At 42.9% G+C, this 24,087-nt stretch overlaps 1 protein-coding gene across 1 annotated transcript; it reads right to left on the reverse strand.

The window, feature by feature from the left end:
* Window positions 1–4,751: 4,751 nt before the first annotated feature.
* Window positions 4,752–22,182, reverse strand: LOC147912229 (centrosomal P4.1-associated protein-like). The gene is made up of 5 exons (XM_087424954.1): window positions 22,057–22,182; window positions 19,179–19,319; window positions 16,004–16,088; window positions 5,910–6,027; window positions 4,752–4,941 (listed from the first exon to the last, which is right to left on the reverse strand). Exons 1-5 carry the CDS (start codon window positions 22,180–22,182, stop codon window positions 4,752–4,754), a joined length of 660 nt encoding a protein of 219 aa, XP_087281080.1.
* Window positions 22,183–24,087: the final 1,905 nt, after the last annotated feature.

The raw sequence follows: 24,087 nt of genomic DNA on the forward strand, positions 1-24,087 counted from the left end.
AAACAACCAGAATGAACCGGTGTTGAACAAGCAACTGATGCGAATGCTCTCAGAGAGCAGACATGAAAAGGTGAGGAGAATGGTTTGCCTGTGCTGTAGGAAAGTACACAGATACGATGCAGAGGAATCCTGACTTTCCCCTCTCCATGGAGCTTCTGAAAATAGATGACTTAATTCATTTAAAAGAAATTCAAGTAATAAAATAACTCGTATTATTTTTATTAAAAATTGATATTGTTTTTGGTGAATATTCTATCATCAAATCTGTGCTTATTGCGAAAGCTGGACACCTTCCTCAGGGCTGACAGGGTTTCTTCAAGTTTGTGAAGAAGTGTCTGTTTTATTGTTTTCTTTTGTTTTCAAAGCATTTTCACATTTGTCTCAGCTGATTATCCTCTGGAGAAGCAGAGCGGTTGGAGACAGCGCTTCAGACCCAGGGCTTCCAGTGCACTCCTGGGCTGGGCTCTCGGGGTGACATGTGGCCGCATCGTGATAAGAGACGTTAAGTCCATTGTGAGAATGTTCAACTATCAATCTTTAATTTAGTCAAACACCTGTTGTCAGTTAAAAAAAAAAGTAAAATCTACATATACAAACCAAAAAAAAAAAACCCAAAAAAGGAAAGAAATGTACTGAAATCACATTTCAAATAGTTATATTGGCACTACGTAGATCATCTCGTTAATTTCTCATTTTCAGGAAACAACATATTAACAGACTACATGGTTTTGTAGAAAAGGGAATTTGTCAGATTACTAATGTACTAGTGTGATATAAAGGAAAAGCTCTCAGAAGAGAGGGTACTTTTCTTCCTGAGAATCCAACAGAAGCGGGCAGACCAGCTCGTGAGCAGCTGGGACCTAGAGTCAACCCAGCAGAGAAGGTCACTCACAGGGTTAGACTGGCTTGGCACAATGGGCCAGGAGTCCATCTGTGGTGGGGGCAGTGGATCCATGCAGGGCACAAGATGAAGGGCAGGGGCACAAATGACTAAGGTGGAAACGAAGCCCAGATTTGGGATGTGCACCAGATTACATGCTGGGCTGAGGGATGTTGTGATGAGGGTCCTTCAGCAGTTCTGTGGGTCTCATAAGGCGACACCTGGGTTCTGGGGCAGGAAATCCAGCTACCAGGAGAACAGAAAATCCTATTACTGAGTGTAGGGTGCTTTCAGGCAGAAATTCAGCCACTGAGAGGACGGGGAAATGGCAGAGCATTTAACTAGAGACACATGACCACGGGGTGAGGGACACAGGTTGCAGTGTATACCCAGGGGGTTAGACTTCTTTAAATATTACTCTCTTATGTTTCTCTCTGGTATGGTTATTCCTGTAATTTAATTGATAACTTTGTGGTTGGTTTTTTTTTTAATAGAAAAAGGCTCAGAATAGAGCTTCATTTCATATCTCTCCATTTTCTACACTTTTCAGAAACTTCGTAATTGGGCGTATGAAAACAAACCCAATAAACGACCTATCCTACAAGCACAGAAATTGAAGACATAGGATATAGGAGGGAGAAAATTCAGCCTCTCTCACATTGCTCATTCCTTCATTTAATCATGCATTTAACAAGGGCAATGCTCTAGTACTGTATCATCAAGGACCATGCTTCCCAAACTAACATGTTTAAAACACAGATTTCGAGCCCCACCCGGATTTCTAATTCAGTAAGTCTGGGTGGAACGTGATCATGCCCCGTTTTAACAAGACCCCAGGTGATGTGATGCTGGTGTGAGCTACTTTCTTCTCTTTGATTACCATCTAATCTGGCAGTGACTTGGGTTTAAAACACAGGGTGGTGGTGGGGGTGGGGGACAAGTGAATAACACAGTTCCCATACCCACAGCATATCTAATTAAGGGTTTTTTTTTTCTTTTAGGCAGGGCAAGAAATACAAATGACTATAAAAAAAAGATATCTAAATAAATATAGTAATAATTCTAGGAAGGTCTAAAAATTAATTATGGGCTAGTGAAAAAATAATTGAGGCTATAGAATAGGTTCAAAGTGTTAAATCTAACCAAAGTGTAAAAAGGAAGACTAGGTTCAAATTGAATCAGCCATAATAAAGCTATAATTGCATGTTTAAATATTTAATAAAATTTAATCTAATTAGAATCTATCCTTAAATGCTCAAGAAAAAATAGTTTCAAAGTTGAATTTAATAATTTGAGCATTAAACAAAGTCCTAATTTTTTTGAGTGTAGCCCTCCATGGTCAAAGGGCCTCTGATTTTAAAGAACCAGCAATGATCAGAGTTTATGGCAACCCTCTCCATCTCATTGGCTCACTCATTTATGCCAGAACCAATTTCCAAACCCCCCCAGGCACTGTTGTCGTAGTTGGGGGGTCAAAGATGAAGAAAGCCTGGTGTCCACCCCAATTTGCTCTAGGCCCCTGGGAGGGATGGAGGTAGACAAGTCTGGAAATACAGTGCGGGACGAACACAGAGGGGTGCCAGGAGAATCAGAAGAGAACTAGGGGGACCTACCCTGGTGCTGGGTTGGGGTGGATCAAGGAAGGCTTTCCAGAAGACTGGTGGCGGTAGTGGCCTCTGAAGGACAGTAAGGTGACCTGGATGAAGACGGGTTTGGTCCTCGGGGATGGGCCTGTCCCAGGTGAGGGGTGCTCAGGGTGGGCTGTGGTGAGGGGTGAGAGACGAGGCAGGAGAGGCGGGCTGGCCAAGCGTTATGAAGCTTGGATGCCACACTCTGGATGTGTTTGATTTAGTAAAACGAGGAGCCACCAAGGGACTCCACAATGGAGAGGGAAGAGGGTTGATGAAGTGTGCATTTCTGAAGCTGCAGCCTACATTCAAAATGGAGGAGGTGAATCTGTTGCTGATCTTTTCTCATCCATCCTCACAACATTCCTGGGAAATACATGTGATTAAATGTCACACACTTAGGCAGAATCAAGTAGCAAATAGCTGAGTGGCTTTTCCAAGACTGTGATTGACAGCAGCCCAGGTGGGACCAACTTAGAAGTCTAGCTCCTCATTCACGTCCTTCTCTCTAGAACTTCGTGGCCGACTCATCCCACTTTCCAGCCCCGAATGCATGTTGTTGTGGCTGTTCTATGATGTTCTTAATGCTACCTTTTTGACCAGCTAAAAGTGTTCACATACTGCTTGCAACTATGTGGATATGTACCCCTTCCTCAAAATAATGTTATACATATAAGCAGATTGTACAGCCAAATAACAACCCTTGGGAGAGTGTCAAGACCTACACCTAGACTTAAATTCTAGCATTTTGGAAATCAATATGAAATGTTGTTTTAATAAGCTTGTCCTGATTTCCCCTATGCCAGAACACACACTGGACATGGGGCTTCCAGGCAAACGCTCCTGGTAAGCTCATCTTATTTCGATCAGAGATCCCACATGCATGACTATTCAGGAGTGAACTGCAGATTTCATACTTAATGCAAACTGCCAGTCAGGCAGTTTATCTGATGCTTGAACTGGTTTGCTGACAAAATTATGCACCAGTTTCCTCCCCCGATCTCCACAAACATTAGATTTTTTTTTTTTAATCAGTAGAGCAGTGTTTTGTTTCATTTGCTTGAATAAAAATTATCAGGATAAGCTGATTCAAAATAATCAAAGCAATATGCAAGTCCATTTTTTCAGCCAAACCAAAAGTGGCTTTCTGATAATGGACTGGTGTTGCCTGCTGCATCCGACAAGGGACCTCGCCTCATGTGAGCGGTCATCTGAAAAGGACAGGCCTCCAGCCAGTGTGATCGCAGTTGAATGCTTTTATTTTTCCTTCAAAGCCAAGACAGCACATTATTCTTGAGTTACTTTAAATAACATTATCAGAATATTGAGGACTACAATAATGTGTGCCTTTAGGATTGAAATAATTACTGGCACTAAAATAGGATATTTAATTTCCATCACATAAAAACCTGAGTACATACTGAAAAAATTTACATAAACGTACATCTTGCCATAAGACTTCTCAAGAAATTATTCCTTTCCTGTTTTGGGGGGACTCTCCATTTCAGTATAAAAATCAACTAAATGTCAATTTGCTTCTTATTTTCTAGGCTGCCTGCAAAACAACAAAAGAAGTAAATAACTGGTCATTGCTTTGACTTGAGATTAAAAAAAACCAAGAGTTTCAGGAGGTGATATATTGCTCAGGCAGTGATGGGCCGTGAGACCCGCATCATTCTGACCCCGGGGCAGGCTCCCTGTGGATTCACTTGTAGTGGCCGGAACTCTCTTTCTATCTGGACCAGCAAGGTTGTGGGCATTGTGCTACAGGATCGTGAAGGGGATCAGTCAGACTGAGCTCACGTGATTCAGGAGGAATGAGCGAGCCCTGGAGCGGGCTAAGGACACACTGCACCGCGTAAGAGGAGCCCAGCGCCTGTCAATCAGCTGGCCAGAGGGGCTTGCCCTGCTGAGCACCAGGCTTCATTCTCTGCCCTCCTGGGCCCAGCACATGACAGAGCTGGTTCTTGCGATGAGCAAAGAGGAAGCAGTCCTGCCTGCTGGAAGTCATTCTTTCAGCCTCCCATTCTCTGACCAGTATTGATCTAACCACTTTTCCTAACCAGGAAGCCCAGGGACTAGGGTGTGTCTTCCTTTACAATTTCTAGATGACTTGGGTAATCCAAAACTTTTGTGTGGGTCTCCATTATTTGGGGCAGTGAATATATTATTAGCTTTTTGTTTCTGTTCTAACAAAAAATGTAATTAGAATTCACACACAATGTTGTATTTTGAGGGATGATCTACTTCTTGTCCAGGATGATGTTCCCAGTCTCATCTTTGATCTTAACCCTCCCAGAGGCATACTTGGTTTCCTGGTGGCCATTGCAATACACAGTCTTGATGGTGCCATCGGGGTATTCCCTTCTCTTGAATTGGGCTGTGTGAATTTCCTTCTGCCCGTTGCTGAATACGATGGTTCTGTTGCCGTTCCTGGTGGAGGAGAACAATCTTGTAAGTTAGATTGCACAGCAGCCAATGCTGCCAGCGTGGAAGCAAGTGGCATGACCACCCACGTCTGGAATGCTCATTCCAAATCTTGGTGGATGAGGGTAGAGAAGGTGCCAAGGCTAGAACAACGAAGGCACACAGTAGATTCAGGGTATTGACAGAAACTCAATCAGGCTGAGAACAGGGAGAGGACTAGGGAGGTCTATCGGGTCTGTTCATGCGGAGTCTCAGGGCCTGTGCTGAAAGCTTTACCTTGAAGGAGAGAGGACACGTTGCAGGATTTTACATGTGAATGACATGAACATGCTACAGAATATTCAAGAAAAATGACCCCAGAGGTCATGTAGACTATTTTGACTGCGTGAGGAAAACTGATCTTGCAAGTGCAAGAGAGAAATGATGAGGGTTTGTGGTGGCAGAACTAGAGGAGAGGGGAGAGTTGGAGGTCACAGCCCCCAGCGGTTAGGGGCCACTGGCTATCGGGATGAAAAGAGCAGATGGGTCTAAAACAACTGCCCAGCACACGCGGGGGACTGGGTGGGTGGGCTGACCTCAGGGTCTTTACTCTCCTGGCACTAGGAAACAGTAGGCCCGACAAGCCCTTTCTTGGTGTATCTTACATAGTTGTTCACATGTGTTCTACTGTAGACTCAGGCTTCTAGACAGCACCATCTGAAGTGGGCGTACACTGAAGACTGGAATTATTTTTATGATACAATTCAAGCATGATGAATGTCAGTGAAGAAAACTTAAAAATCAGTATTTACACCCATGTTCTCTATAAAGGAATTCAGATCAAGGTCATAAGACAAAAAACTTGTGGGGTCAGTGACATTATTTTCTATTACTATATTTATACAAATACTTAAGCTTTTACGAAAATTAAATTAATCTATACAAACCAAAAATTCGGAAGACTTCAGATTCACATCTTCTGTCGTAATACCGACCTTTCCACACTCACAGTTGTCCCATCAGGAAATACAGTCTCTTCACGTCCATCATTGAGACGTTTCATGGTCCCATCCGGAAACATGATTTCCTTTGAGCCATCAGGATAGAACTTTTCTGCAGAACACAATTTTTTTTAAATGTGTTACATTGTATTTAGATATGTTATGTCTAAATAAACTGTAAAATATTACTGAGATGGACTAAAAGGGGAGTATTATCCAATCATATGAGCTTATAACTAGCATTGCTAGATATAATACAAAATGTCCAATTAAATTTGAATTTCAGGAAAATGACAAGGAATTTTTTTAGCATAAGTATATCCTATGCACTATTGGGGACATAGTTATGCTAAAAAATTATTTGTTCTTTATCTGACATTCAAATTTAATTGAAAGTTCTATATCTTTATTTGCTAAATCCGGCAACCCTACTTTTAACAAAAGTTCAAGAACCTAAGTATCACATAAAAATAATCGAGGAAAAAAAACTCTGCTAACATCCAGGAGTAAACTTGTTGTATTCCACTGCTGCAGCCAGAATAGAAACAACACACAGACCAATCTTTGCACATTCGGCAAATACATCTTCCTAAACTAGGACATTTGTTGCATCACTTAGCTGCTCAAATATATTTTATAGTGATCCACTCCATAAAGGACGAACATAAAAGACTTGCTTTTGTATCTTACTCAATCATTTTTTGGTTTATAATTGAACATCTTGCTCCAGGCAGACTGATTTCCTTGGTCTCACTAGAACACAAAATTTATATTCCCCCAACTTGGCTCCAATTATCTCCCTGACTAAAATTTTCCTTTCCTTCTGTATGCCATCTGGCTCTCCAAATCCTACCCTTCAAGGTCCAAGGTCATCATTAATCCCACAGCGGGTGACCTCGTGCCTCTGAACGCCTTTGACCCTTAGCATTGTAAACATTCACTTTCACTTTTTCATATTGACAGGGGATGTCAATTGCCATAATAATTTGTGGCAAAGAACTGCACCTCACCCTCCACAGTGTCCTCCAAAGATAACACTGACCTTCACCCTCCTACAAGACAGAACCTTAGAAGTCACAGGCTCATTGTGGAGCATGCTGAAGCACTGCTATTTTGAATTTTACTAAAAAAATAAAGACATAATCATGTTGCATGCATGTGGTGTAAATCAGTATTTGCATGTGTTTGTGAACAAAAGAAAAGCTGCCAAATTAAACTTAATTGGTTAGTTTCTATTTGTTCTTTTAATGTCCATTTGCTTCTTTTTTATTTGTTTTGTCAACTGTTAGCAGTTGCTGGCAGACAAGTGACAGCATAAAATATACTTAAGAAAACTAAATGTGGTGAAGAATCTTACAAATAAGGAAAATTTCTGCCCATTAAAATAATTTTAGCACAAAACCATAAGATTGTTTTTATGTGGTGTATTGATGGAACACCCATAAGAAACTGAAGGTTCTTCTTCGGGACAATATTTTTTAAAACCACTGAATTCACTGAGTTCCTGGTAAATAATCAATGCACAAGTCTGCCGATTTGTATGAGCTTACAAGAACACGTGTGTAATGCACAATTGCACCTCTAAAATGGCAGCAGTGGGAAAAAATGGGGCTTTGTCTGACTCTGCTCCTGAAATGGCAATCATAGGTAGAAGGGTTGAAGATACATGAAACGCATCGAGAACAATAACAAGACTTAGAATTCCTGCTGGAAAATTAAATGATGCATTAGAGACATTCTACGTGGACCAGCAGAGATCAAAGAGTTTAAAAAGCTTAGGCACAGAAATGGACTACAGGTCTATAAAATAATTTTATTTTTCAAAGGACATGAATTAACATTAATCAATCACCTGATATGGCATTCGTGACATAGCAAGTGTAATTTTTCATTTTCAAAAATTTGCTGAGGTCACTGGAGAAAGCAATTGCTCTGGCGTCCACCTCTCTGCTTATTTGTCTAATCAGAACCTAAAGGACAGATTGTAAAGGTAAAAATCCCAACAAGATATACCATTGCATTGGCTGGAACATGAGGACAAGAAGGAAAAGGGTGGACTCTCCTAGGGGTCCATATGTCATAGGTGATGTTGTGTTTAAGGATGACCTTGATTCTCTCTTGGCAAGACGGCAGATCAGATCCTCTGAAAACACTCCCACAGAAAATATCTAGTAATGCTGAATAAAATAACACAAAACATCAGTTTAAATGAAGACCCACACTCATGGAAAGGGCCAAAGACCAGAGAGGTTGCTGAAAAGCAGACTTGACCTCTGATGCTACAGCTGCCCTGCTGTCTTTGCTGTTCTCAGTATCCAAGAGGCTCAGCTCTTAGTAACTCTACTGGGAATGGGAATTGAGCCCCTGCTTAAAGATGACACTCTCAAAAAGCCATAGTCCCAATAAACAGGTGACCCTGGCAAATGGAGCTCACCAGGGAACAGATCTGTCTATTTCTGAGATCTCTGAAGAATTTGTAACTGCAGGCTGACCATCATTGAGGCTTAGCAATATCAATTCTGCAACCTGTGGATTCTGGGATACCCCAAACTAAGCAACAAGCATAAAAGAGTCCCAGGCTGGCAGTGACCTGGGGCATCTGGCAGAAGCAAACACAAAGCTTTCCAATTGACACCCCCAAACTGGGACCCACAGTATAGTCACCCAATGGGAGTCCACAATTCAAAGTATGACAATGGGGAGGGAACATGCCACCAAGAGGAAGTGTCAGCAGACAGTCAACCAGCCACCAGTGCCATGTGGAGCTCCACTGCTATATGCATGATGTCACCAGAAACAGACTATAAAGTAAGTATGTGTGCAATATTTTAAGAATTAAAGGAAGCAATTTAAAACCAGAAAGAGAAAGATGATATTAGCAGAAAAGACTAGGTAAATTTGAAAAAGACCAAAATGAAGTGAAAAATATAGTCTTTAAAATTAAAGCTAAAAAATGTATTAAGTATCATATAATACTAAGCTGAAGAGAAAAATGATGAAGTAGGAGATGGTTTTAAAGAATTTACCCAGAATGTAACAAAGACAAAAAGAAAATATGATATTGTTGGGGAAGAAGGAGAATCCCTCTCTGCCCTTTCCCTTAAGGTTCTTGTGGCTGGCCAAATAATTAAAAGACAGGTTAGCAGGAGAAAATAATACCAAATTTAATAACATGTATATATGGGAGAAACCAGGGAAACTGAGTTTCTCAACACAATATCAGAGATTCTCATCTTAAATACTATCTTCTGCTAAAGACAAAGGAGGATGTTGAGGGTGGGGAGGGAGACAGAAGGGAGACAGAAATTACAGTAATCAAGGGTATGTAGATATAAGTCCTCTCCTTCCATACTGATAAGAGTTTCCACAGATAAAGCCATCCCCCCCTCTTCCCAATACAGAGATGGAGATACCTTTACAAATGGAGATTTCCCTCGTAAATGTAAATGTTTGTCTGGCAACTCTTTGCTGGGCTACCTAGAGAATGTGGCCTGGGAGAGACAGAATTTTTGACAAGATGGGCTTGTTGGTGCCTTTCCTATTGTAACAGCTAGTTTACAGCCATCATATGATAGTGGCTCCTTCCTGAAATAGGTCTTCTATGTTAAATTCTTTAGGCAGTTTTGGGGAGGTCAATGTCAGTCAGAGAAAACAATCAAGGTAAAGAAAAATATTTCAGGGTGGCCAATTTTGATCTCCCACAATATGATAGGAGACAAGGAGGCTAGGATGAGGTGGTGTAATATGCCTGTAATTGGAGGTACAGAAAGAGAAAGAATGGAAGGAAGGTAATATTGGTAAAGACAATAGCTGAGAACTTCCCTGAACTCACGATCAGATTGCCAGATGAGACAGAGGACACCCAGTTAATTTGAATATCAGATAAAGTATGTCCCACATGTGTATTGCATGGGACATGCTTTTACTAAGCCATCATTTGTCGTTTACCTGAAATTCTAATTTAACTGGGCATCCTGGCAAGTCTGGCAGCCCCACCTTATGGAAGACACAAATCATTAGATCTAAGATGCACAACAAATTCTTAACACAATGAATGCAAGTCAATCTACAACTAGACACATCATAACAAGCCTGGAGACAGAACATTTCTTAAAAGCAGCAAGAGAGAAAAGAAAAAATTACTTTCAAAGGTGAACATCAGACCTGCCAACAGACACTATAAGGGAGTAGAATAAAATCTTCAACATGCTGAGAAAAATTATTTGTTATTTCTTTCCTCCAAATTCTCCAGTGGATTACTCTCAGAATAAAAGTCAAAGTTCTCACAATGGTCTACACGTTCTGGCTCCTCGTTACTTTGACCTCATCTCCTTTATGCTGTCCTTACTCCACTCCTGCCAGGCTGGCCTCCTTGATTTTCCTCAGACACGCCAAGGTTCTTTGCCTGATATCCACATAGCTCGTCCCCTCTCTCTTCATCCATGCCTCTCCTTAAATACCACCAAGACAACAACAACAAAATAACAGCACCCCCGCCCTGTGCATTCCCTTCTCCGTTGTCTACCTTCTTCTTTATCTCCACAGCTTTTAATAGCTCCTGATTTTTATTGATTGATTTTTACCTGTTTGTTGTTTGTCTCCCTCCAGTGAAGCTTCATGAGGTAGAGACGTCTTTCAATTTTGCCCTAAAACAATGCCTGGCCCAGTGTAGGCACATAATAAATGTCTACTGAATAAATGATGCGGAATTGCATATCAAGATAAGTTCTCATTCATGAACAAAGGTGAAATAAAGGACAATTTTCAGAGGAACCAAAACTGAGTTAATTGCCCCATCTAAAGAATGCACTTTAAGTGGAAGGAAATTGCACCAAAAGAAAAGCCTGCGATGCATGAAATAATAGAGAGCCAACAGACCTATATAAATGTGAAAAAATATAAAATAAACATTGACTGTATAAACAAACACAGTAACAGTCATGCCTGATTTTGAGGGTGAAGAAACAAGCTAGAATTAGAATGCTAGCTGAAGCAAGCAGAACAGTGTGAAGGATGGAAGGAAACGATTAGAACTAAAACTCTCCAAATTCTTCATGGAGGGCAGTCAGTCTACTGACAAATTTATGACTTGTGAAATAAATCTTCCAGTTAAAATAAAATTATCTTCAGATTGTACTTTTTTAAATTTCTATGTTGCTTATAAAAACACACAGAAAGATTTAGAAATAGCAAGAGAAAAAGATATCGCAGGCAATATTACCAAAGATAATGGCTATGAATTTTCCAGAATGGATGAAAAAATATGCATTCATAGACCTAAGAAGCACGGCATAGTCCAACCTGAATAAATAAAAAGAAATCCTAGGGATGTGTTATGGCTTGACTTTCATACCCCCAAATTTTTTTTTTCTATATTGAAGTCCTAACCTCCAGCACCACAGAATATAACGTTATTGGAAATAGAGTCATTGCAGATGTAATTTGTTAAGACAAGGTCATACTAGAGGAGGGTGGGGCACTAATCCAATATGACTGGTAACACGCACAGAAGTATTAACAGTTAAAGGGGCATTGATATATGCAGCTCACCCTCAAGAGGATCAGAAAATATAAATAACATATATATGTGTGTATGTACTTAGATACATATAGGCACACATACACCTATACACAGAGAGAGAGAGAGAGAATGATAAAGCAAATGTGGCAAAAGGTTAAAAACTGGTAAATCTGGAGAAAGGGCATATAGGAGTTCTCTGTACATCCTGTAAGTTTGAAATTACATTAAAATAAACAAATACAATTTTTTAAAAAATCTAGAGCCAACAGAAAATAAAGGAACTGAACAGCACAGTTAAAGAGTTTGAACTGATGGATAATACAGAGCAACGCCCAAGAATGAAAGAGCGCACATTCCTCCCCAGCTCATGCAGAACCAGTATATTTACAGGAACAAAGTTAAAAAGAAACAGGAACCGTGTAGACCATGTTTTCTGAATATAACATACAAACCAACGTTACTGATATAAAGAAATTAAATCAACAAAATTAAAATAGAGGAGAAAAGGATCACGTTGAGATTCATTTCCAGGATCCATAACATGACAGAAATATTTTATCCTTTCCCTAGTGCCTGGTCATATCATGGGCCACAACCTCAGTATCCCCTCTGAAACATGAAGTTCATCTGGCCCCAGAGGCTTCTCTGCCACCACTCTGTATTCATAGGCAGCACCAACTGTCCTGGACACATCCATTCTGGGTTGATTAACCACATTTCCTAGAGAGAAAAAGAACTGCCTATATGTAAGAAGTACTTTTGTGGTTTAAGGATAGGAAGGCAAAGCAATGAGCCCTTTGAATTAAACAAATAAACTGTCAATTGCTCATTAAGCAAGGAAGCTGGTCCTTCAACATAGACACCTGGTGGCTGTTCACAAACTCGCCCCACTATGGCTGCTCCTCTGAGAGCCCTTTTAGAATTACACCTTCTCTCATGACTTGCAAATGGGCTCTGAAGGCAATTTCAAAACTATTTGCAAGGGTCAGCGAGGATATTTAATGACCTTACATGTGAAGTGTCCAGTCCAGCGCAAGATCTATTTTCAAACTGACCCCAGATCAGGAAGTTACACTTTTCCTGTGCCAAGAAACCAGACTTAACCATTCCTGTCTCTACAAGCCTGGCAGGAAACAACGCAATATACAAAGTCCAGAGGGGCAGAACGATTTCACAAAGAACGAAGGCGGCCAGGCTGAGAATGTGGGAGGCTGAGGGAATTGCAGAGCCGTAAACACAGAAGGCCATTCCGAACTGCATAGGAAATTAGCTGCAAAGAATTTTCGCACAGTGTATTGGAGTTGGCAGATCTCCTTGGCATTATAATTAATAAAAATTCGTATTTAAAATGCAGACCCTCAGCCACTACAGACGCTGGAAAAAGAGGTCCCACTTGGTGTAAATGCCTCGGGAAACTAAAAGGTGGGTTTGGATGCAGTTAACTGTTTTTCCAAGTTATTTCTTTTCCTTTTGTATGTTAAGGAGATGTAACAACCTGCCATCCTGAAACTGACCAAACCTCACCACAAGAGCTACACCCATGACCTTTGCCTTATTTTTAATGCAAAGATCTCTCCAGGAGGAGCTTAGGCCTCATTATGTGGAAGCATGTTCTCCAAGTGAGCCTGTGCAAATGAATACCTGCCTCTCCCTTTTGAATATTCATTCCCCAACCAAATAAAATTTCCTGCTTCCCTTTGTTCGGGGATGCTATGACTTTGGAAATGATTCCTCATGGCCTCCTATTTGCTGCAAATACACTTTACTTTGTGAGACAACTTCCACTGGTGTCGTCTTATTTAACTCACCAGGAAGCAAGCCCACTTGGCTCTCTAACATAAAGGCCTTGCAGCAAGGAAAGGGCTCTGGGTGGAGCTGGGCGTGGGACAGGAGCAGCATGAGCCAGGCGTGGCTCAGGACTAACTTGGACAAGGACAAGAGTGGTCAAGAGAGCTTCCGTTCTTAGGCACAACCAGCACCAAGCGTTGTCACCCACACCCCATGAGGACCTAGAAGATCAGATCAGACACACATTCCATAGCTGGTTCTCATGCACGTGTAGTGAGATGTGTAACTAAGTCACATCACATCCCGTAGATTCAATCAATGTCCACATAACCGCTTTGTTGAGTTTTTAAAGACCCAAGTTAAAAATCAACAACAAAATCTCCTAGTTATTGAGATCTGATATATTTTCCCAAAACGTAGGCTAAGGAACACATTAACGCATAATCCACGAAAATAGCTGTCTGTGGTGACCTAAGTTTATGAAACAATGAACATGATTTCTTCCAATCCCTTTCCAAGGAGCTCCAATGCACAATAGAATATTCAAGACTGGATCAAATGCAGAAAGGAAGGTGGTTCATCCTCACATAATCCAGCAATTTCCAAACCTACCTGCTAGGCCATGCAACTCTTGTTGCTGTTGGTGTTGGCAAAGTGTTCTGAGAACAGTTTGGGGAAATAGTATTCTAGTTTCAAGAGTCAGGGAACCCCACCCAACTGTAGAGTCAAGATTTAGGGGACTGGAGAAGCTCCCCAGACACACAGCTGCCGTTGCAGAGGCCTCTATAACAAGGCTTGTCCCTGGCAACACCACTTCTGGCTCACTGGATGGCTCCAGCCAGCGAAAGTGTCAGCCCCTGTTCTGAGAATTCGTCGCCTACCCACCCATGGGTCCTCTAACAGTTGTCCACGGGTTGGTTCTCTGACTGACATGCTATGGACGATGAGACTTAAACAAAGAGGTCAATCCACCCGGGGTCACCCAGGGAGGAGTTGAAGGGGGCTGACTGCAGTCCCGCATCCCTGCCCCCCAACACCCCATCCCCCCACCCTCCCATCCTCCCTACCCCTGGCACCTCCCCACCCCTGGCAGCATTTCTCTGACCTCATCTCCTACTCAACAGCATCCCCACTGGACTAACTCTACCCCTTGTCAACATCACTGTGGTGAAAACAGCATCATCCTTATATGTAAATTCCAGCATTAAGGCTTTCTATTTCATTTTGCAATTATTAGCCTTCTTAAAATAGAAAAAGGAAACCAAGGAATGAAATCCAGACCAAAATATCCATTTCCTAGAACTCACTTTCAGATTAGTTTATAAGTAAGACTTGTATAGACATTATAACTGCTGGAGAGTTCACCTAAAAGGCGCCATTTACTGATCACAACATATTAAATAAAAACAAGGCCTTCTGCGTGGCGAACATCCTTAGTGCTAGTCACACCCACAGAAGAGTGGCCAGCGTGCAGGTTCTCGATGGCAGGAACCAAGTGTGTGGCTGTACAGTGCCAGTAAGCATCCAGCAGCTGGGTCTTAGGGAAATGTCTGTGAAAAGGGCGGATTTTCTGATCTAAATTCCAGCCTTTTTTGGAGCCATCTGGGAGCTCCCCACAGCCAGGGAAGGCCAGACAGGAGAGAAGGCGACCACCATTGGGCCACCTGCATATGGCAGCTCTGGGGGACACTTGGCCCCACACTGGCTGCAGGGAGCCATCCCGAGGACACAGTCTTTTGGAAAACTGCAAAGTTCAGCCCAGGATTAGGGCTTTGTTAGTTTCAACAGGGAGGGCAGCAACTCAGGAGGACAGAAATGCCTCCTATTTCACACAAACAGTGGTGAAAAGTACAGGGGACAGGGAAGACATTGGGAATACAACAATTTGTATTAATACACCCTCTTAAAAATTTACTGCAGAGGCAAAATTCACATTCAAAGCTCTGGTGGACAATGATGGTGATGTTGGTGATAAGATGATGCTCAAACTGAGAATCCTCTAAATGCAAGAGCTGTCAATCAGTTTGCTCCATGTAGAGAGCTGGGTTCTCACAGGGTATTCAAATCATTAATACAAAAAAAAACCTAGGGAGGGCCGGCCCTGTGGCTTAGCGGTTAAGAGTGCACACTCCACTGCTGTCAGCCCGGGTTCGGATCCCGGGCGCGCACCGACGGACCGCTTCTCCGGCCAAGCTGAGGCCGCGTCCCACGTACAGCAACTGGAAGGATGTGCATCTATGACATACGACTATCTACTGGGGCTTTGGAGGAAAAATTAAAAAAAAATTAAAAAAAAAAAACCCTAGGGATTCAACACAATGAGATAAAATTAAACCATTATACAATATAGCAAATTCACAAAGCCAGAAACCTCAGGTTTTAATCAGAGCATTGCATTCTAGAGCCCATGTAGGACTTGAGAAAAGAATTTGACAGCTCTTCAGAGAACACAGAGGTAAAGCTAAGCGGCATGCTGTTGATCTGGTGGTTTTGCTCGTCGTATTTAACCATGCCAGTGTGGGAAAGCTAAAGAACAAATCTTTCCCCTGAGGGCTGATGGCAAGCTCATAGTTATTTGACAAGAATCAGGAAAAAAATGCATATTTGAGTTTTCATTAAGTAATTTAAGACTCGAATTATCTGGACAATGGCTGCCATGGAGAATTTGCCTAAAAGGATCCAGTGTCTGGTAAACCTAATGTTTTCACCTGTAGCGCCTTGCTCATCACATGCACAGAGTAGGCACTTAACTGCAGAGATTTATGGTGATGTGACTTACCTGTCCACTTGTTAGGAAACTGCACAACTTCCAAGCCACTGGGATAGGGTGTGTGCGTCGTCTGAGCACGCGCGGAGCGATAAATCTGTAAGCACCAGAAATAACTGTGTGGGGACGCAGTCTGGGTGGTCGTTTTGAACCTGGATTGAATCCAGTGAAGTACTTCCTGCAGGGGGGGGCCTGACCTGTCCACGGCAAGGGAGGGAGGGCACTGGAAGAGGAGCTTGTCATCAAAGCCCCAGAAGAGAAGATACGGGAACTTCTAGTTAGTCTGCGAGGTCACTGGGTGGTGGCGTAGCCCTCAGTCCTTTACCTGGGCAGGTTCTGAAACCTAAACTGCCCGGCCTCTGCCACCTGGGGGGCCTGCAGCCAGTCTAAGCCCCATTATTTCATGACGGGCATAGTGAGCACAAGCCACGGGCCCTGTGACCACAAACCACCAGCTCAGCCCAACCGTCAGCCAGCAGCTTGAGATAACACAGACAAGCCTCCACGTCCTTCAGACGTCCACGGGCTCTGCCTCTTGAATGGTCGCCCGATTGTGAAATTTCCAATCATTGTGACTCCTTTGTTTTCCAATCAAGTGGAGAAGGAACCGGTGGGAAAGAGAGCAGTTGTGGAAGAGGAAGGAAATGCTTCTTTGGCTAAGCTTGAGCAAACTGGAATAGTAAAGTAGGGAGGGGAAAGTAAAAAAACTAAAGATACAGAAACAAAAATCTATTTAATGTGTATGTTTATTTTCAGAGTGAGAACTTGGAAGGAAGAAATTTCACCCTACTCCCAGCTTTGAGAGCCTGGCACGGTCACTTCACGTGGCAACAACATCTACCCATCAGGGAAAGAGGCTGAGAGAACACGTGGAGAGAATGTATTCAAATGAAGTTGAATTATTTGAAAAAACTGCTACTGAGATTTAAGGGACTGTGCTGCTCCAGTGTCTTGGGGGTATTCTTCTCGCATGGATAATTTGTCCAAAAGGGAGCTGGAAGCAGAGCACGCCTATTTCTCCATCATTACAGTAACGACCAAGTTCTACCAAGGGCTCCTTTCAGGGCCAGTTGTCCCTCGAGACAGACAGTGTGATAGAGAAGAGCAGTGCCTGCTCAGTAGACGCCCTGGTGAGGCACACTCTTGCTTGCCTCCAATGACTTTTCACTGTGACCGTGCAAAAGATCACGACGGAGAGAATTTCCTTCCAAGGACTGCACTGGGGTCTTGTTCTCCCTGGCATCTCGTCTTCCTCAGTTTTTGGATTTGTCCTAGTCTTTGCATCTCTACACACTCTCCTGAGTCTTTGCCTCTCTCTGCCCTCCTGAATCCGGTAAGAAACAGCTATTTGTTACCCCAAGGTGAGAGAAACTCAGGGTTCAAAATTTACTAGAGTCGAGGTAGGTTACGAGATCAGTATCACATATTATTCATTTGGTGGTGACATAATACAAATCCACCATTCAAATGGGGTCTTCCAGACTCTCTGTTTGCATTGCCTTGTGAAAAAGGGGATGTGTGGGTTAGCTCAGGCCAATGAAAACACACATGGTGGGTGATACCACTCCAAGCGTCTAACATCAGCCCTTAGGAATGGCCAGAAGGCTTTAGCTGGGGTAAAATTACAGAGCAATAAGCAGATCCCTCTAATTTAAACAGATAAAACAAAAAAACCAGAGATAAGCTCTGCAGTCATTAGAACTCCCAGGGCCTTGCACCTCTGAATGTTTATCCCAAAGCTTGGGCAAAAACAATGAGGTTGGTTATTCTGAAAAAGACTTTTTTAAAGAAATGTATAGAGTACAATTTGGTAATGTTTCAATACTAAAAGAATGTTATCGATCTACTACAAACCTACCCTTATCTCCAGGCCTTATTTACAACGATTGTTCGTAAATTACCAAGTTTTCTTAAGCTAGAATCAAGCTAAACCTTGAATTATCTGGATAGTTGCCTGTCCGGAGATCTTGCCTATAAAACCCCCAAATTCCGCTGAATCTATTTCCCCCCATATATAATACCCTAACACAATAGTTGTGCCATTTGTCCTGTTGGGGCATAGGTGTATCATGGCTCCCCAATATCAAGCGAGCCTCCAACCACGACAGTCTGCTGCTCACCTCCATGTATAAGTCATCCACCTTGACCAGTTAGAACCGTGGAGATACCAGCTATCAGTTAGTGAGCATGTAACATGTACCAAGCAATACCTGCGTGCTATAAATTTAGTCCTTATAATAATATATAATGGGTTTTCCCAACCTCAGCGCAAATGACAATCTGAGTCGGATAGTTCTTTGTTGGGGGACCATTCCATGCACCCCTGGCCACCAACCACTAGACGCAATAGCACCCCTACCATCCCCAGTTGTGACAGCCAAGTGTCTCCAGACATTGCAAATGTTCCTGGGGGGCAAAAAAATTGCCCCCAGTTAAGAACCACTGACCTATAAAATAGGTATTTCCTGACTTGTTAGACGCAGAAACAGATGCCTGATGAGATTAATTTGCTCACATTCTACACGTAGTCACTGATAGAGATTCAGCCCCAGCTCCCTGGGGCTCCAAGGCCCATGTTTCCTGCTACACCCAGCACCCAGCAGGCTGGTGGCTGCTGGGAGACTGGTTCCTCCTCCCATGGGACTGTGTAAAAGCTATCCGACTGAAGAAAGGAAAACCATCTCCTTCGATCTGATCTCCAGCCTGTACTAGGTATGAGTTCCTGATTCTGCCTAATTTTGCTGCAATACTAAAGCTAATTCGATAATTAACACACATTTACCAAGTGTTTACTATTGTGTTTCTAGAGAAGCCGAGACAGGGGCGTCATTTAGTGTGCTGTGTCATTTAATCTTCATAAGCATCTTTTGAGTTGGTTTCTAATATCAACCTCATTTTACGGAGGCTAAGAGAGGCCTACCAATTCACAACCAGGAAGGGTGTCGGTGGTGATTCTCACTTCGACATGGAAACCTGAGGTTCCAATCAACTAAGAATCTCACCTGCCCAAGTGCATCCATAACTAGAATAGCCCAGTTGACGAAAAGTTTGTCTTCTGACCTGTTCCTGCCCACCCCCCATCCTTGAGACTCTAGAGGAAAAAGAGTTCAGATGGGCTAAAATTTTCTTAATAATTAGGTTGGTTTTGATTTTTTTTAAAAAAGACAAATATGTAGGTTGTACACACCACTCTCTGGTCTGGTAGGATCTTCTTCACGTCTCCATTGAAAAACCGCAGGATGGTGGTCTTCTTATCAGCGCGGGTGTCCTTCTCCACGCCTTTGGAGAAGGGGATGACTTTACAGCTGTCGCCAAGTGCCTGCTCCACCTTCATGGAAACACAAAAGTTTTGAAATGAGAAATACTTAAAGCATGATTGTTTTGGTTTCATTATTTTTTCTTCCATTCAGAATCATTATATGCCTATCACCTGCATGACATTGTTGACACCAATTGTTATATTTCCACAAATAAATACTCACTAAATTTATTAGCTCCAAATCCCCATCCCTGAATTTGGTTATGAATAACGAACGTCATGATTTGCCCTACAATGTCTGTTTTCCTTAAAGTCGTGTTATGCAAATTTGCCTAGATTATCAAATTATTAGTTGACAGTCTAGATAATTCATGGCCATTAAATTGGTGAATTTGAAAATCCTGGGCCATATAAATTGCAGTAATTACTGTGTAAACATTAATCCTTGTACATTTTCTTTCCATCCCTTCCCTTAGATCCATACACTCCTCTACCCTGTCCCAAAGATTTACCAATTTCAATTAACAATTGGAAAATGTTACATAACTTCATATGCATAAGGCTGAACTAGGAATTTAGAAAAGAATATCTTTGTCTTCAAATTGAAAATATTGTTTATGTAACGATGAACAGAAGGGAAAACACTGGCAGAAATAATATCAAGATTTTGGGAGTTAATATCTGAGCATGAGAAAAATGATACCAAACCTCTTAATCTCAAGCTCATGTGTCTGATGTACAGCAAGCCAAACACTGAGACATCGGTGATTGAAGAGGGAGAAAGGTTTTATTCGAATAGGCCAAAATGAGAAGGCGGCAGCACTGGTTTGCTCAAATCTGCCTTAACAAGAGCAGAAAGCAGGGGTGGTTTATAGAGCTAAGGGGCTTGGCAGGAGGAGCTTCAGAGAAACAAAGGGGTCAGTCCTGACAAGCCCCTGGGCAATCTGACTTCTGGCCTTCAGTGTCTGCTGAGGGCCGGCCATCTGGTGATCGCAACCTCACCAAAGGCTTTCTCTTTCTTCTACAAAACAAACTCACAAATCCTCGAGACCCGAGTCACCCCTCAAGTTAAACAAGAAAACAGCAAATTGATAAGATTCATCTATGTCTGTGTTGGGAACAAGGTCAAAAGGCAATCAAGTTCTCACTGAATATCTACAGTGACCCTCAGGTACCCGGTTTCAAAAACTCCAAGTGGTAAACTGTTGTCATTGATTACATTACCTTGTTACTCTTAACCATAACTCAGGAATAAAGGAGTTAACTCAACTGAGAAAATATACGGGGAACTGAAAGCCAATGCTTGGCTTCTGAAAATGTCTTGGGCAACCGGTCAAACAGAACCCGATGGTGCACACCACCTGGGGGCCAATGCAACAGCCACCTGGTTTGAGGTTTGAACTAAGACCACTTGTTAGCCCTGGTCCCAAACCAACTAGGTAAATGAAGCAAGGTTGTGTTCAGTTCAATCTCAGAGTAACTGCTTAACCAACAATAAAAATTCCAACGAGGTTTAAAGGACGAATTATCTCAGAAATGAAAAAGCACACATAATGTTTTAAATGTTCCACACAAAAAAATAAAAAAAATCAGTTATAATTTTTTGACTTTACATTATAAAAAGAAAGAAAAGAGCAAGCAAATAAGCAAACAGAGAATTTCAGCATATCCAGTGCCAGGCATGCAAGAGACAGATACGGGGTGAGAGCTAAGAGGAAGTGGTAAGGTAATGGAGGAGAACGGAAGGAGGTGGGGGGCAAGAATATAGGGGCAAACAGGTGGATTATGCTTAGAAGAGGAAAGAGTGGGTCAGCTATCTTGCACCCACAGCCTTAGAGGTGTCCTGAGATTGAGTGATTGATTCATCCAAGTACTTATTCAAGAAATATTCAGGGGAGCCAGCCCTGATGGCCTAGCGGTTCAAGTTCAGCGCGCTCCACTTCGGCGGCCTGGGTGTGGTTCCTGGGTGCGGAGCCACACCACTCATCTGTCAGAAGCCATGTTGTGGCAGCAGCTCATATAGAAGAACCAGAAGAATTCACAACTATATACTGGGGTTTGAGGGGGAAAAGGGAAAAAAAAAAAAAAGAAGGAAGATTGGCAACAGGTGTTAGCTTAAGGTGAATCTTCCATAAAAACAAAAAGAAATATTCAAGGAATATCACTTAATTCTCATGGATCTACCTGTTGAGATGGTAGGATAAAGTATTTAAATTATGTGGGGTTTTTCTTCCCCTGAAAAATCTATATAACAAACATTTTATCTGCTTATAAGAGTATTAATCCACCTTTATTTAGGGCAGAGTAAACTCAACAAAGCAAGGATGAGGAGGACTCCTAGCTTCTGAAAGTCCAATGAAACAGGCTCGCGATGACTGAGCTGGCGGGCTGAATAAGGAGCTGGGCCCTCCCTGTTCCGGGCATTACACAACACTGCCTTCTCTGCGAGCTTACACCACACCAGCTGCTGCGGCTGACGCCTGTACCTTCTCCCTGCTTCCTGGGACAGCAGCCCCCACCGTGGATGCATCCTTCAGGACCTGAAGCTCTCCTCAAGAGTTAAATGTGGCAGCTGACAGAGATTGAGGCTATAAGAGGCAAATTATGTTTAAAATTTCTTTTTGCTCCTGGAAAGTGTGTTGCTTTATTTACTGGAAATAAACTGTCAGCCAACAATGCTGGAAACATCTCCCATAGCTGCTTGCCTGGCCTCGAGTCAGAGCCCCTTGGTCAGTCCTGATGGAGCGGAAGGACAACGCACACAGGAATTCAGCCTGGGGAGGCAGGAATGTCTGCGGCAGCCCACCTTGCCATCCGGGTGTTGCATTTCTTCTTCTCCTTCCTCCTTTTTTGTCTTAGTGTCCACATGTTGTAATGTATTTTGGGAAGATACCAGTTCTACAGGAAGATTCTGCAGAAAGAGAATAATCATCGTGTCACGAGGTCTCTGTGAAAGCTGCAGTTATGAGGGGGAGGAAGCACGTCCCCCCAACCTCGCAGCATCTTGCTGGGCAGCGAGCAAAGCTGTGCTCCAGGGGATCGGCGCCAGCACTCTGGGCCACGTTTTGTGTTTTTGCGAGGATGTATATCCCCAACTTCCTTGTTTGTTTGAGCTGGGCCAGGATGATCACGGGACAACAATGATTTCCAATAATGACGTAACGTCCTAATCCAGAAACCACCCCAAGAGCTTGTGGAGTTGCTTTCTGGGGTGCTGAGGCAGTGTATTTAGAAACTAGACCAGCCTGATTCAAAATAAAATAAAACCCAGAGAAAAACGTTACCACTTATCATCTCCTTCATGATGTCGGAAAGGGCAAAATAGGATGTGGGCTCTTCTTGGGAGAAGGGAAGAGCAGGGGGACCCACGCTTCTATATTTTCTCACCACTTGCCCACTTTTACATCCTAAACAAGTTTACAGCCCAAATTTCTTCCCACAGAGAAAATTATTTCATTTTCTTGACATTTGTCATTAGATATAGTACGTAATAAGTGGACTGCTACCTGGGGCTTAGAAGTATTTTTGCTCTATTTGACTTTGATTCTATTAATTTAGGTTAAAAATTATAAATAAAAATAATATAAAACTCTGATTTGGGGAACTCTTAAGGGATGCAAAAACATCAGTCTTGTTTTGACTTTGTGCTAAAGGCAATCAACGTAAAACTAGAAAAAAAATAATGTTTCTACTTATTGGAAAGGCTGAACCTCCTCAGAAAGGAAGGGAGCATTTGGAATCGTCTTAGTTTTCTGTCCTCCCCAGGAAGATGGGAGAGGGGAACAATCCCTTACTGCTGTGGGGACAGGCACCCACCCACCTGGGGCTCGGCAGTGTTCAGGGAAGACCCAGTGCACTCCTCAGCCTGAGCCGGGGTAGGAAACCTGCCCTCAGAACTCTGGGAGGGCGATGGGCACACATCTACAAAAGCAAAGAAGTGGAGTTTAACAGGACAGTGCACACACATCTTGAAAATATCATTATCCTAATGCAGTTTCTACTTCTGATTTCAACTCACTGTGAACACATTCTCTTTTTTTCATGAGATTACTACACAAATAGAGAGTCAGTTATAAGAACAAAGGATCAGTCAACAGCACGTGATATTTGATTATGTAAGAAACATGAAGTATTTAGTGAATATATTCAATAAATATCTACTGGACTTAATAATTTTTCAAGTATTAAGATGGTTTGGAAGATGAAGGTGAAAAGGTCTTGTCTCTGCCTTCAAGCTGCCTATGGTCCAGTGTGGAGATGGACACAGAAGGGAAACACGGGTCCATGCGATAGTTGGTTTGTTGGACCCAGAGGCCGGGTGGAGAAGCGCCCTCGGCAACCAGGGGAGTCGGGGAAAGCGTCACCAAGAAGGTATTGATTATCAAGTGAGACCATACGTGGAGGTTTCAGCCGAGGGCGGAGGAGGTGTTCCGCTCTGCAAGTCAGTAGCGGAAAGCGCGAAGGCTCCAGTGGGTGAGCTGAGGTCGTTTGGAGGGAGCGGGAGGAGGGGCAGCAGGGGAGCGAGGTGGCGGGCAGGTACAGGCTGCAGGTGGAGTCTGGCCTGCCACGCAGAGGAACGCAAAGCTCTCGGAGGCGTGAGGAGCCGCGGGCGGGTTGGAGCCCTGGAGTAACCCGTCAGCCTCCTGTTTATGAAGCTCACCCCGGCGGAGGTGAAGATGGAGGGCAGGAAGACTGTCAGGTGGACTCAGAGAGACAGTGGGGTGCTTGGCCGAGCAGGAGGGTTGAGAAGGGGAGAATTGAGAGTCAAATCGAGGGAGCAGGGCCTAGCTGACCTGGGGGGTGGAGGGGAGGGAGGGGTCTGAATGGTCCTCACGTC

Source organism: Ceratotherium simum, chromosome 38 (assembly GCF_057802395.1).
Source record: "Ceratotherium simum simum isolate JZ-2026a chromosome 38, ASM5780239v1, whole genome shotgun sequence".
Lineage (NCBI taxonomy): Eukaryota > Metazoa > Chordata > Mammalia > Perissodactyla > Rhinocerotidae > Ceratotherium > Ceratotherium simum.